Below are 15021 nucleotides of genomic sequence, written 5' to 3'. Positions count from 1 at the left end.
ATCCTAGCCTGCTTTGATTATTGTGTCAGCCTCCTTGCCGACCTCCCTGCCTTCTGTCAATCCCCATTCCATACTTCATACTGCTGCCCAGATCATCATTCTACAAAAATGTTCAGCCCATGTTTCCCCACTCCTCAAAAACCTCCAGTGGTTGCCCATATACCTCCACATCAAACAGAAACTCCTTTCCACTGACTTTAAAGCACTCACCTTGCCCCCTCCTATCTCACCTCACTGCTCTCCTACTAAACTCAGCCTATACACTTTGCTCCTCTAATGCCAACCTACTCAGTGTACCAATCTCCTCTATCTCGCCACTGACCTCTCATCCACGTCCTGCCTCTGGCCTGGAACACTATTTTTCTTAATAATAATAGTGATGGCATTTGTTAAGCACTTACTATGTGCAGAGCACCGTTCTAAGCACTGGGGGGGATATAAGGTGATCAGGTTGTCCCACGTGGGGCTCACAGTCTTAATCCCCATTTTCCAGATGAGGTAACTGAGGCTCAGAGAAGCTAAGTGCCTTGCCCAAGGTCACACGGCAGACATGTGGCGGAGCCGTGATTAGAACCCATGACCTCTGACTCCCAAGCCCGTGCTCCTTCCACTGAGCCACGCTGTTTGATAGCCGACTATTACTTTCCCCATCTTCAAAGCCTTACTGAAGGCACGTCTCCAAGAGGCCTTCCCAGAATAAGCTCTCATTTCCTTTCCTCCCACTCCCTTCTGCATTCTCCTGATTTGCTCCCTTTATTCACCCCACCCCTCAACCCCACAGCACTTATGTACAGGTCGCTAATTTATTTATACTAATGTCTGTCTGCCCATCTAGACTATGCTCATGGACAGAGAATGTGCCTGCTACATTGTTATATTGTACTCTCCCAAGCACTTAGTACAGTGCTCTGCACACAGTAAGTGCTCAATAAATACAACTGATTGCCTAGAGCTTCTAATCAGTAGTACTTATTGAGTGTTTATCACGTACAGAGCACCCTATTAAGTACTTGCAAGAGTAAAATGGAATGAAGTTGACAGACACGACCCCTGACCTCAAGGAGTTTAGAAACTAGTGGAGGAGCTAGCTTATACCAGGTGGTAACAGTTTGCATGGAGAGGAAAAGGGGGATCTGGAAGATGCTGCGTGAGCAGAACAGGCAGAATTTGGCAACAGACGAGGTGAGAATTTTACGATCCCGAGGAGTAAAGTATAATAATAGTAATAGTACTAATTGTGGCATTTGTTAAGTGCTTACTATGTGCCGGGCACATTACTAATCCCTGGGGTGGACACAAGCTAATTAGGTTGGACACAGTCCCTGTCCTGCATGGGGCTCACAGTCTTAATCCCCACTTTACAGATGAGGTAACTGAGGCACAGAGAAGTGAAGTGACTTGACCAAGGCCACACAGTGCACAAGTGGTGGAGCTGGGATTAGAACCCATGACCTTCTTCTACACAGGCCCGTGCTCTATCTGCTACATCATGCTGCTTCCCCAAGAGACCTCGGCCGAAGGCTTCTGAGGCCAGGAGGATGGTCATGCCTAGCAACTACAATAGGAAATTTAGGAGGAGGAGTGGGTCTAGTGGGTAAGATAAGGAGCTCTGTTTCAGACATGTTATACGGAGATGTGGAATCACAGGTCAGATGAGAGATCAAAACTAGAGTGATAGAGTGATAGATTTGGGAGTCATCTGTTTAGAGGTGGTAGTTGAGGCCATGTGCGCCAATGAGCTCCCTGAGAGCAAGAACAGTAGGGGACCCAGAATAGTAAGAATAACTTGGGGGGTAACCACAGTAGGAGCAGGAGGCAGAGTGGGTTCTAATCCCGGCTCTACCACTTGTCTGTTGTGTGACCCTGGGCAAGTCCCTTCTCTTCTTTGTGCCTCAGTTCCCTCATTTGTAAAATGGACTTTCAATACCTGTTCTTCCTCCTACTTCGACTTTGTGAGACCTGTATGGAGCCTGATTACCTTGCACCTACACCAGCATTTAGAACAGTGCTTGGCACATAGTAAGCACTTAAATTCATTCAATCCTAATCACTGAGCGCTTACTTTGTGCAGAGCACTATACTAAGCTCTTGGGAGAGCACAATACCACAATAAACAGACACATTCTACCACAATTACTACTATTGTAGGGAAGCCAGCAAGTGAAACTAAGGAGAGGTCATAGAGGAAGGAGGAAAACCAGAATTGTGCTGTGTCAGCAAAGAAGAGCGCCCTGACAGTGGTCCAAAGGGTCAAAAGCAGCAGAGAGATGGAGGAGGATCCAGAAGGAACACAGACCTATGCATTTGGCTAAGAGGTGGTTGGTGACTGTAGAGAGACCGGTCTTTGCTGAGTGAAGGGATTTTGAAAGCCAAACTGCAGAGGTTCCACAAGAGAACTGTGGGAAGGAAATTAAGGCAGCTGCTGTCTATTTTTAGATGTTTGGATAGGAATGGGAGAAGGGAGCTGGAGCCCAGGACTTAGAACAGTGCTTTGCACATAGTAAGCACCTAGCAAATACCAATATTATTATTATATAGCTAGAGGAGGCTGGGTCGACTGTGAGGGATTTCTCAAAATGAGGAAAGACTTGCCCATGGTTGAAGTCAGAGGGGAAGGCGTGTTGGAGAGTTGAGGGGTTGAAGAGAGGAGAGTAGAATTGAGTGATTTTAAGAGGTGAGAGGATCACAGGCCCATGAAGAGGAGCCATCTGCCCACCTTGACCCCTGCCCAAGGGAGATGGGAATCCAGTGCCCTGGATAATGAGCCAGAGTCATGGTGCCAGGCCACTTCCACAGCAGCCATGGCCAAGAAGCTATAAAACTGCACACATTTGGATTGCTCGATGGACACACATACACAGTGTGGCATCTCCTTTAAGATACCCTGATGCAGAGGGACCCCTCCCTGTGGGAATTTGGCCTGCTTTGGAGCCTCCATGCCACCCCTGTCCAGTTGCAGTATCTGGTAAAGACCCAAACCAATGGTAGAGGAGAGGAGAGAAGAAACACTAGTGAGTACCTTTCCCATCTTCTTTCTTCCCTTTCCCTACTTCACACTTCTTCTCCGCGCCACCTTCTTTTCTTCCTCACACTCCCTTCCCCCAGCCCGGCCTGCTCAGTGCTCCACCCTCAAGTTCACCCCCACACTCAAAATATAAAGTGGGCACCCCTACTCACACTGCAATTTTCTTGTTGATGATTGCCATTTCAGCACCCATACAGACATAGAAAATTCACTACAGCAATGACCACATATTTCAGAAAGCCTTTCAAGGAGGCTCTAAAGGATACAACCCTTTACGAAATTCATTAAGAACACTTAAATAGAGATCACTTCAGTAGTTCAAATGGTCATAATGCCAAATAGGGAATTGCCCAAAAGCCCATTCAAGATAAAAGAAAGAATTTTTACCCGCCCAACTTAAAAGATGATACTGATACAAAGCAGCACAAATGGGACACACACAAACACTGTAAAATGAACTAAGATGCAAAATCCTGGGTCAAAAATAAAAAGAAATAAATGCTAAATAGACTCCAGACTTGTCTATGATGAGGAAGAGCAGGGCAAGCCTCTTGCTCTCCCTCTGACAGATAGGCTGATAAAAGAAATCCAGAGCAGGAGTGACGAAGGGGCCTTTCTCCTGCCTACTGTGAAAGTACACCCCTCTGGGTGGACAGACCCCCTCATTGTCAGGATGAATGCTCTAGAAATTTTGTTAGAACCCAAAAATGAAAACAACCCCATGCTCACCTTGCATACAGTCGCTGGCCAATGATGAACCATAAATAGTTTTTTCCATTCGTGGCTTTCCCTGTCAAAAGATAAGAAACATCACTTACCGATTATGCAAAAATCCAGTTGCTAAAAATAAATCAAAATACACTTAATTTCCTTTTGATACCTAATGCAATCTGGGAAAGAAAGACAAGTACTCTATTTCTCATGAGGGTTTCAAATGCCTTGTACACGTTTCATTCATGTTACCCGAGGCATTAGCCAAGGCTCTCTCCACGTTCTCCACATAGGCCGATGGTGTGACAAGGCACTGCCCACCGCCACAGTTGGGTGCAAAAACTTGTGCGTAGAAGCAGTGGCAGAAGGAACTCCCAGCAGGAGTCATGAAGCACTGCTTCTATCAAGTTCAGGGCTCAGCTGTGATGCCAGCGCAGCAGAAGCTGGGTATCCAACTCCTCCTAGAAGCAAGAACCCCCCTAGAGAGTAAGATCCTTAGCTAGAGACTCAGATCTGGAAGCGGCAGTGGCTGAATCATGGCCGGAGTCCAGCCCACAACTCAGTTTCGCCTCCTGCCATCAAAAGGCGGATGGTAAAAGGGTAGAAGTGGTATGGTCAGTTGGATATCAGAGGTCCAGCTGTAACTCAAAGCTTGTGAGCTGGAGAGGTCTTGCCTGCTCTATTTTCCTTCCCAGAGAAGCAGCGGGAATGCATGGAAAGAGCATAGGTCTGGGAATCGGGAGAAAAAGTTTCCAACCCTGGCACTGCCACTTGCCAGCTGTGTGACCTGGGGTTAACTCACCTTCTTGGTGCTAAGTTGCCTCCTGTGGGAAGGTGGGATTCAATATCTTCTCTCCTTCCCCACTAGACTGTGAGCCTCACATGGGTCAGAGATGCTGTCTGGCCTGATTATCTTGTACCTACCCTAGCACTTAGTTCAGTTATTGACATATAAGTGCTTAATAAATAGCACCATTAGCATTATCACTATTATTATCAGAAAGTGAGGATTTAGGCCTAGGAGCAAATTAGTGTCAGAGCCATGAATCAAACCAGATCTTCTGACTCTCAGTTCAAAGCTAACTGGGAAGTTGACAATCTTGCTCATAGTCTAAAATACAAGTTTAGCTTCACCACGTTTAACAGAGGCTTGCTTAATTTATTTTTAAATACGCTCCTAATGAGAGAGTATGCAGTTTACAACTGAGACATTATGAAAACTTAACTATAGTTCTGAAACTGGGTCACTGTATGAAGGGAAGAATGAGTTGCAAGGTTGAGAGTTTTGTAATGAAACCAGGAAAATGGGGAGAGGGCAAAGAGAAATCCAGAAGAAAATGGCTCCCTGCCTTTGACAAAAAAGATCTACTAAAGGAACAAAATAGGGCGAGGTAAATCAAATACAAGATAACACAACAGCTCATGAGGAAGTGCAGATAAGAAAAACCTCCATCCTCCCAGAGGATTGGGCCCTTAACAATGCTGAGAGGAATGAAAACCATCAACCCCAGACCTGCCTAGAATAACACTTACTTCTCCAGAAGAAGGTCAAGTTCATTTTTTGAACTACAGAACTTAACACAATGCCACTGACAAACCCAGTTCTAACAAAATGGAAAACAACGGAAATCTCGTGACACAGGGTGAAACAGGGGCTTGCAAAGTGAACGGCAAGTTCCCCTTTCAGTGTCACAGTGCCTCAGAAACAAATATCTGCCGGCAGGGCCCAGTCTGCAGACAGAGAACTCGACAGAATGGAGGACGGGGTTCCCCTAACCCCCCAGTGCACACTTATGTTCATAATAATAAGCCACAGGGCAAAAGACAAAATGCTTTTTGGCGTTGGACCAATGGCTGCTTACTCCTGGTGAACCTGCTATGGTCACTGCTCCCCTCCTGATCAGAGAGATCAGCCTTGCTCCCCTTGCACCACCCTGCATCTTGGAGGGGGGCCAGAGGTCCATTTTGCCACCTATGATTCCTTTTATGGTATCTGTTAAGAACACACTAGGTGTTACACACTGTTCCAAGTGCTGGGGAGGATCGGAGTTACAGAGACAAGCTCCTGGGGCTCACAGTAGGAGGGAGAACTGAGGCCCAGAGACGTTAAGTGACTTGCCCAAGATCACACAGCACGTGATTGACAGGGCCAGGATGAGAAGCCGCGTCCTCTTGACTCCCAAGCCCGTGTTATTTCCACTAGGCCGTACTGCTTCTCATTTCCAATTTCAGCTCAATCTTCACTTCCCCAGATAAAATTCAAGAGAAAAATAGCTTTCCTCTTCTACTACCTCTATCACAAAATCGACATGAAAAATACACCAATTCATTCGAACCAACGAAAACAAAACACTTTATCCTCAGGAAAGATTGAGGCAGTGCATTTTTGGATTGTTTTATGTTATGTTGCCAACTTGTACTTCCCAAGCGCTTAGTACAGTGCTCTGCACACAGTACGTGCTCAATAAATACGATTGATTGATTGTTTTATCTGGGGAACTTGCTTATGAAGGCTGAATCTCTATGTCCGAAGAGACCGGCTTAAGCAGAAAATAAGGGGGTGATATTTGTACATATCTATTCTATTTATTTTATTTTGTTAGTATGTTTGGTTTTGTTCTCTGCCTCCCCCTTGTAGACTGTGAGCCCACTGTTGGGTAGGGACTGTCTCTATATGTTGCCAACTGGTACTTCCCAAGCGCTTAGTACAGTGCTCTGCACGTAGTAAGCGCTCAATAAACACGATTGATGATGATGGAAGATGGATTCCCCACATTCGGACAAAACCGACGAAATCAAGCCGAACTCTCGGTAAAAACTACAAAAAGGTTATCCACTTTCGGGAACTTACCCGTCTAACGCTTTATTAGGATATCCACCGCAGACACACAGACTAAAGCAACCCAGGATGAGAAGAGGCAGGCCCTCCGACTTCGTCCTGCTCAACATCTATAAAAGGATAAAAAAAAAAAGTCATGGAAAAGGTTTCAACGCTGCGAGAAGGCGGGGGCGGGGGACTTTTTTTTCCCTAAGTCCCCGGATAATTTAGGTCAATTTGGGGTTCTCGACTCTCCCTGCTGTTGGGTGGGCCTCCGTGATGCCCCCGCATCTCGGGTTGGGCCGGGCTCTTGCGGGGCACTGCTGGGCCCGGGGGCCCTGACCCTCGCCCCCCGACCCCCCCTGTAGAAAAGGGAGGCAGGGGCCCCGGGGTTAGCCCTCCCTCTGCCCGGGAAGGCCTGAACCCGGACTCCTGGGTCGCCCACCACGATGCCAGGAGCCTGCAGGCCGAGCTCCCCCCGCTCAGCCTCTTCCTGCCTCCCCAGGGCCCTGCCCCGCTCCTCCCCTTCACTGCCCACACCCCCTCTCCCTCTAGCTCCACCCCCCAACTCCGCCCCCGATCCCTCTAGCTTCACCCCCGGCCCAACGCGGTCCCCACCCCCCCTCAGCCGCGTCGCTCCTTTCCCCCATCCTCCTTTCCCCCTCCTCCTGCCATGTCCCGCTTCACCATCCCCCCCGCCCTCAGCCCCATCTCCACCTGTATATATGTTTGTCCATATTTATCACTCTATTTATTTTACTTGTACATATCATCATCATCATCAATCGTATTTATTGAGCGCTTACTATGTGCAGAGCACTGAACCAAGCGCTTGGGAAATACAAATTGGCAACATGTAGAGACAGTCCCTACCCGGCAGTGGGCTCACAGTCTAAAAGGGGGAGGCAGAGAACGAAACCAAACATGCTAACAAAATAAAATAAATAGAATAGACATGTACAAATAAAATAAATAAATAAATAAGTAGAGTAATAAATCTGTACAAACATATATGCATATATACAGGTGCTGTGGGGAAGGGAAGGAGGTAAGATGGGGGGGATGGAGAGGAAGGAAGGAATGTCCCGCTTCACCATCCCCCCCGCCTCAGCCCCATCTCCACCTGTATATATGTTTGTCCATATTTATTACTCTATTTATTTTACTTGTACATATCATCATCATCATCAATCGTATTTATTGAGCGCTTACTATGTGCAGAGCACTGGACTAAGCGCTTGGGAAGGACAAATTGGCAACATATAGAGACAGTCCCTACCCGGCAGTGGGCTCACAGTCTAAAAGGGGGAGACAGAGAACCAAACCAAACATACTAACAAAATAAAATAAATAGAATAGATAGGTACAAGTAAAATAAATAAATAAATAAATAGAGTAATAAATATGTACACACATATATACATATATACAGGTTCTGTGGGGAAGCGAAGGAGGTATGTGCAGAGCACTTGGGAAGTACAAATTGGCAACATCTAGAGACAGTCCCTACCCGGCAGTGGGCTCACAGTCTAAAAGGGGGAGACAGAACGAAACCAAACATGCTAACAAAATAAAATAAATAGAATAGATATGTACAAGTAAAATAAATAAACAGAGTAATAAATATGTACAAACATATATACATATGTACAGGTTCTGTGGGGAAGGGAAGGAGGTATGTGCAGAGCACTGTACTAAGCGCTTGGGAAGTACAAATTGGCAACATATAGAGACAGTCCCTACCCGGCAGTGGGCTCACAGTCTAAAAGGGGGAGACAGAGAACAAAACCAAACATACTAACAAAATAAAATAAATAGAATAGATATGTACAAGTGAAATAAATAAAGAAATAAATAGAGTAATAAATATGTGCAAACATATGTACATATATACAGGTGCTGTGGGGAAGGGAAGGAGGTAAGATGGGGGGGATGGAGAGGGGGACGAGGGGGAGAGGAAGGAAGGAATGTCCCGCTTCACCATCCCCCCCGCCTCAGCCCCATCTCCACCTGTATATATGTTTGTCCATATTTATTACTCTATTTATTTATTTTACTTGTACATATCATCATCATCATCAATCGTATTTATTGAGCGCTTACTATGTGCAGAGCACTGGACCAAGCGCTTGGGAAGTACAAATTGGCAACATGTAGAGACAGTCCCTACCCGGCAGTGGGCTCACAGTCTAAAAGGGGGAGACAGGGAACAAAACCAAACATGCTAACAAAATAAAATAAATAGAATAGATAGGTACAAGTAAAATAAATAAATAAATAAATAGAGTAATAAATATGTACACACATATATACATATATACAGGTTCTGTGGGGAAGGGAAGGAGGTATGTGTAGAGCACTGTACTAAGCGCTTGGGAAGTACAAATTGGCCACATATAGAGACAGTCCCTACCCGGCAGTGGGCTCACAGTCTAAAAGGGGGAGACAGAGAACAAAACCAAACATGCTAACAAAATAAAATAAATAGAATAGATATGTACAAATAAAATAAATAAATAAATAAATAGAGTAATAAATATGTACACACATATATACATATATACAGGTTCTGTGGGGAAGGGAAGGAGGTATGTGCAGAGCACTGTACTAAGCGCTTGGGAAGGACAAATTGGCAACATATAGAGACAGTCCCTACCCGGCAGTGGGCTCACAGTCTAAAAGGGGGAGACAGAGAACGAAACCAAACATGCTAACAAAATAAAATATAGAGTAGATATGTACAAATAAAATAAATAAATAAATAAATAGAGTAATAAATCTGTACAAACATATATACATATATACAGGTGCTGTGGGGAAGGGAAGGAGGTAAGATGGGGGGGATGGAGAGGGGGACGAGGGGGAGAGGAAGGAAGGAATGTCCCACTTCACCATCCCCCCCGCCTCAGCCCCATCTCCACCTGTATATATGTTTGTACATATTTATTACTCTATTTATTTATTTTACTTGTACATATCTATTCTATTTATTTAATTTTGTTCGTATGTTTGGTATGTTGTTAGTATGTTAGTATGTTGTTAGTATGTTTGGTTTTGTTCTCTGTCTCCCCCTTTTAGACTGTGAGCCCACTGTTGGGTAGGGACTGTCTCTATATGTTGCCAACTTGTACTTCCCAAGCGCTTAGTACGGTGCTCTGCACACAGTAAGCGCTCAATAAATACAATTGATTGATTGATTGATCTGCTGGCTCCATTCCAGCCCCCTCTTCCCTCAGCCCCGCCCCTGCCCCAGGATCCAACCCCCCTTCCCAATCCTAGCCCCTGCCTCAGGATCCAATCCCCCTTCCCACTCCTAGCCCCTGCTAGCCCCAGGCAGGAAGATCAGTCATCAGCCAGTCCTCTCCAAATAATAATAATAATAATAATGTTGGTATTTGTTAAGCACTTACTATGTGCCAAGCACTGTTCTAAGTGCTGGGGTAGATACAGAGTGATCAGGGTGCCCCACGTGGGGCTCACAGTCTTCATCCCCATTTTCCAGATGAGGTAACTGAGGCTCAGAGAAGTGAAGTGACTTGTCCAAAGTCACACAGCTGACAAGTGGCAGAGCCGGGATTTGAACCCACGACCTCTGACTCCAAAGCCCGGGCTCTTTCCACTGAGCCACGCTGCTTCCGATTCCGATTACTTAAATGCTTAGTAATCATCATAATGACGGTACTTGTTAAGCGCTTTACCATGTGCCAAGCACTGTTCAAAATACTGGGGTAGATACAAGGCAATCAGGTTGCCTCATGCGGGGCTCACAGTTTTAATCCCCTTTTTACAGGTGAGGTAACTGAGGCACAGAGAAGTTAAGTGACTTCTAGACTGTGAGCCCACTGTTGGGTAGGGACCGTATCTATGTGTTGCCAACTTGTACTTCCCAAGCGCTTAGTACAGTGCTCTGTACACAGTAAGTGCTCAGTCAATCAATCAATCAATCAATTGTATTTATTGAGCGTATAATACGTATATGAGCGTATAAATACGATTGAATGAATTAATGAAGTGATTTATCCAACATCACACAGCTGACAAGTGGCTGAGCAGGGAACAGAACCCACAACCTCTGACTCCCAAGCCCGGGCTCCTTCCAATAAGCCACAGTGCTTCTCGTGCTCTGCACTTAATAAGCGCTCAGTCAATGTCTTGGATTGATTGGTACTTACTGTGCTTCTGCGGAGGGCTGTACACTATGATAGCACGTGCCTGGAAGAGTGGGACAGAAGCAAGACTCAACTTCCCTGCCCTCAGGGAGTTTACAATATAATGAGAGGGACCGGACCAAAATTATTTACAGGTAGGAAGGCAAGAGGGAGAAACAGGAATCCTTAGGGATCAAACAGTTAAGCAAATAACTGAATGCACAGATAAATATATAAATAAAACATCAAAATAAAAATGAACACTTGTAGACTGCTGGCAGAAGACAGAAATAACATGCCCAAGTGCTAAGGGTGGGTGTTGGGCTTTTAAGTAATCAGGGGCTGTCTGATTTGCTTGTTGTTTTTTTTCGGTTTGGTATTTTTTAAGCATTTACTACAAGTTTACCAGATTGGACACAGTCCATGTCCCACATGAGGCTCAATCCTAATCCCCGTTTTACAGATGAGGTAACTGAGACACAGAAAAGTTAAGTGACTTGCCCAAAGATGCTCAGCAGACGAATGGTGGAGACAGGATTAAAACCCAGGTCCAGGCCCATACTCTTTCATTCATTCATTCAATCATATTTATTGACTTTCTGTGTGCAGAGCACTGTACTAAGTGCTTGGAAAGTACGATTCAGCAAGCAAGAGAGACAATCCCTGCCCACGAGGGGCTCACAGTCTAGAAGGGGGGAGACAGACATCAAAATAAGTAAGCAGGCATCAAGAGCATCAATATAAATAAATAGAATTATAGATATTTACACATCAAAACAAGTAAACAGGCCTTAATTATAAATAGAATTATAGATATTTACATATATACACACGTGCTGTGGGGTGGGGAGGGGGGTAGAGCAAAGGGAGCAAGTTGGAAAGGTGTGGAGGGGAGGAGGAGTTGAGGAAAAAACTTCCCAGGCTAAGTCTGGGAAGACCCCCTGGAGGAGGTGAGCCTTTAGTAGGTCTTTTAAGGGGGGAAGTGTGACTGTTAGGCAGATTTAAGCGCTTACTGTGTGCAGAGCACTTTACTAAGCGCTTGGGAAGTACAGGTTGGCAGCATATAGAGACGGTCCCTACCCAACAACGGGCTCACAGTCTAGAAAGGGGGAGACAGACAACAAAACAAAACATGTGGACAGGTGTCAAGTCATCAGAACTCACGAAGGGTTATTTATTTGGGCAGATATCTGCCACTGAATTTCCAGAGAGATCTCTTTCACCCCATTTCAATACAGTTTCAGTGAAAGTCCGGGAACACCCACGTGGGGCTCACAGCCTTAACCCCCATTTTCCAGATGAGGGAACTGAGGCCCAGAGAAGTGAAGTGACTTAACCAAGGTCACACAGCAGACATGTGGTGGAGTCAGCATTCAAACCCATGACCTCTGACTCCAAAGCCCGGGCTCTTTCCACTGAGCCACGGCTGCTTCTTGAAAAAATAGTAGTAGTAATTGTATTACGCACTTACTGCACGCAGAGCACCGAATTAGGGGCAGGAAAAGAATACGTAAGTGGTAATTAGACCCTGTCCCTCTTGGGGCCTTGAAAATACATATTCAGTGTAGACTCTCAGTAAAAAGGATTGATTGATTTGCAGTTTGGAGGAAGGTAGGAAGAAGGAATAGTTTTAGGTGAGAAAATACCGCACCGGTAAATAGTTGACCCGTGCCCAGCCAAATGGCCCCAGGTCTTGCCCCAACTGAGCACTTATAACAGTGCTCGCACATAGTAACCACTTAATTCATGCCATTCTTATTCTTATTATTATAAATACCATTGATTAATTGATTGATTTTGGGCAACTACCGCTCCAAAAAAAGGAAAGTCCCCAGGCTTAGATACCTACCATATGCGTATCCAGAAAACTGGGTTACCAAATTTTTGGTTGTGATAAACATTTAGAGGGGTGTACTATCTACATTCAAGTCACTATGTATATACGTTTGTACATATTTATTACTCTATTTTACTTGTACATATTTATTCTATTTATTTTATTTTGTTAATATGTTTTGTTTTGTTTTGTTGTCTGTCTCCCCCTTCTAGACTGTGAGCCCGCTGTTGGGTAGGGACCGTCTCTATATGTTGCCAAATTGTACTTCCCAAGCGCTTAGTCCAGTGCTCTGCACACAGTAAGCGCTCAATAAATACGATTGAATGAATGAATGAATGAATTTAAGGAGAGAGGGCATTCCAGGCCAGAGGAAGGATGTGGACCAGTGGTCGACGGCAGGACAAGCGAGAATGAGGCACAATGAGAAGGTTAGGCCACACTGCTTCTCTTCAGAGTTTAAAGTTAACAGAGCTCCTCATTTTACCACCCAAACCGTCTCATCTTCAGGATTTCCTCATCACTAAAGGTAACACCACCATCTGTGGGACAGGGACTATGTCTAATCAAATAACCTTGGGTCTACCCCAGCATTTAGCATGTGATAAGCACTTCATTCATTCGTTCATTCATTCATTCAATCATTTATTGAGCGCTTACTGTGTGCTGAGCACTGTACTAAGCGCTTGGGAAGTACAAGTCGGCAACATACAGAGATGGTCCCTACCCAACAATGGGCTCACAGTCTAGAAGGGGGAGACAGACAACAAAACAAAACATGTAGACAGGTGTCAAAACCATCAGAATAAATAGAATTATAGCTATATGCATATCATTAATAAAATAAATAGAGTAGTAAATGTGTACAAGTAAAATAAATAGAGTAATAAATATGAACAATGAGTTCCATTATTTTTTAATAGTATTTGGTAAGCCAGGAACTGTGCCAAGCACTGAGTTACATACAAGATAATCAAGTGGGGCACAGTACATGTCTCACATGGGGCTTATAATTATTAATATTATTATATTATCAATCAATCATGTTTATTGAGCACTTGTGTGCAAAACACTGTACTAAACACTTGGGAGGGTACACTACAATAATATACATGACACATTCCCTGCCCACAACAAGCTTACAGTCTAAAAGGGGAGTCAGACATTAATATCAATAAAATATGGATATAGGTGCTATAGGTCTAGGGGGGAGAGGTGAATAAAGGGAACAAGTCAGGGCAATGCAGGAAGGAGTAAGAGAAAAGGAAATGAGGGCTTAAGTCAGGAGAAGGCCTCTTGGAGGAGATGTGCTTTCTGCCTAAAATCTTCTTGCTCCTCTCCAATTCTCCCCTCCTCTTTCACCCTCTTTGACTCTCCCCGTGTTCCCTGCAGTAACCCAAGATGAAATCTCTCATCTCCTCTACCCCCTCCACTAGTGTTTCTGACCTCATCCGTTCGTACCTTTTCTAAAAACCTCACCCCCTCCCTTCTTCCCTCCTCGACTGGTATTTTCAAGTGTTCACTTTCTAACAGCTTCTTCCCCACTGCTTTCAAACATGCTTATATATCCCTCTTAACCCCCTGCAACTCTGACCCCACAGCTCTCTCCAGTTAATGCCCCATCTCCCTCCTACCATTTCTCTCCAGGCTTCTTGAGAGAGCTGTTTATACCCACTATCTCCACTGCCTGTCCTTCAATTCTCTCCTAGATCCTCTCCAATCTTGCTTCTGCCCTCTTCATGCCACACAAACAGCCCTCTTTCAGGTAACCAATGACCTTCTTCTCACCAAATCTGGTAACCTCTACTCCATTCTAAACCTCCTAGACTTCTTAGTCACATTTGACACTGTAGACCACCCTGTTCTCCTTGAAACGTTATCCAACTTTGGATTCACTGACGCAGTCCTCTCTTGGAACTCCTGTCAATCAATCAATGGTATTTACTGAGTACTTACTACGTGCAGAGCACTGTTCTAAGAGCTTGGGAGAGTTCAGTACAAGAGAATTAGCAGACACATTCCCTGTCCATAATAAGCTTACAATCTAGAAGGGGAGACAAACCTTAAAATGAATAAATGAGTAATTTATAATATATAATTTAGAGTTATGTATATAAGCCCCATGGGGTTCGGGGTGGGGTGACACAGAAGGGAGAGTGAGCTGGAGAAAAAAGGGTTTAATCAGGGAAAGTCTATGTGACCTTAATTTTGTTTTTAAGGTGGAGAGAGTGGTGGTGTGGCATATTATGGAGGAGTAAGGAGTTCCAGCACAGGGGAAGGATGTGATTGCTGGTGAGATAGATGAGATCAGAGCACAGTGAGTTAGCAGAAGAGAGGAGTGTGCAGGATGGGCTGTAGTAAGATTAAATAAGGTGAGAAAGGAGAGGGCGAGATGATTGAGGGCTTTAAAGCTGATGGTAAGGAGTTTTGGTTTGATGCAGAGGTGGATGGGCAACCACTGGAGGTTCTTGAGGAGTGGGGAGGT

The 15021-nt window shown here is 44.9% G+C and overlaps 1 protein-coding gene across 1 annotated transcript in view; it reads right to left on the bottom strand.

Annotated features, from left to right (window-relative positions):
• Positions 1-7049, bottom strand: part of RNASET2 (ribonuclease T2) — a 37794-nt gene extending 30745 nt beyond the window's left edge. Inside the window, exons 1-3 of the mRNA XM_038742267.1 lie at positions 7000-7049; positions 6588-6685; positions 3755-3815 (exon numbers count right to left, since the gene is read on the bottom strand). Coding sequence (XP_038598195.1) covers positions 3755-3815; positions 6588-6685 — 159 coding nt within the window. The 5' untranslated portion in view covers positions 7000-7049. The remainder of the gene's footprint in view (positions 1-3754; positions 3816-6587; positions 6686-6999) is intronic.
• Positions 7050-15021: the final 7972 nt, after the last annotated feature.

This window comes from Tachyglossus aculeatus, chromosome 2 (assembly GCF_015852505.1).
Source record: "Tachyglossus aculeatus isolate mTacAcu1 chromosome 2, mTacAcu1.pri, whole genome shotgun sequence".
In the NCBI taxonomy this organism is placed as follows: Eukaryota; Metazoa; Chordata; class Mammalia; order Monotremata; family Tachyglossidae; genus Tachyglossus; species Tachyglossus aculeatus.
This window is presented reverse-complemented; position numbering and strand designations above follow the sequence as displayed.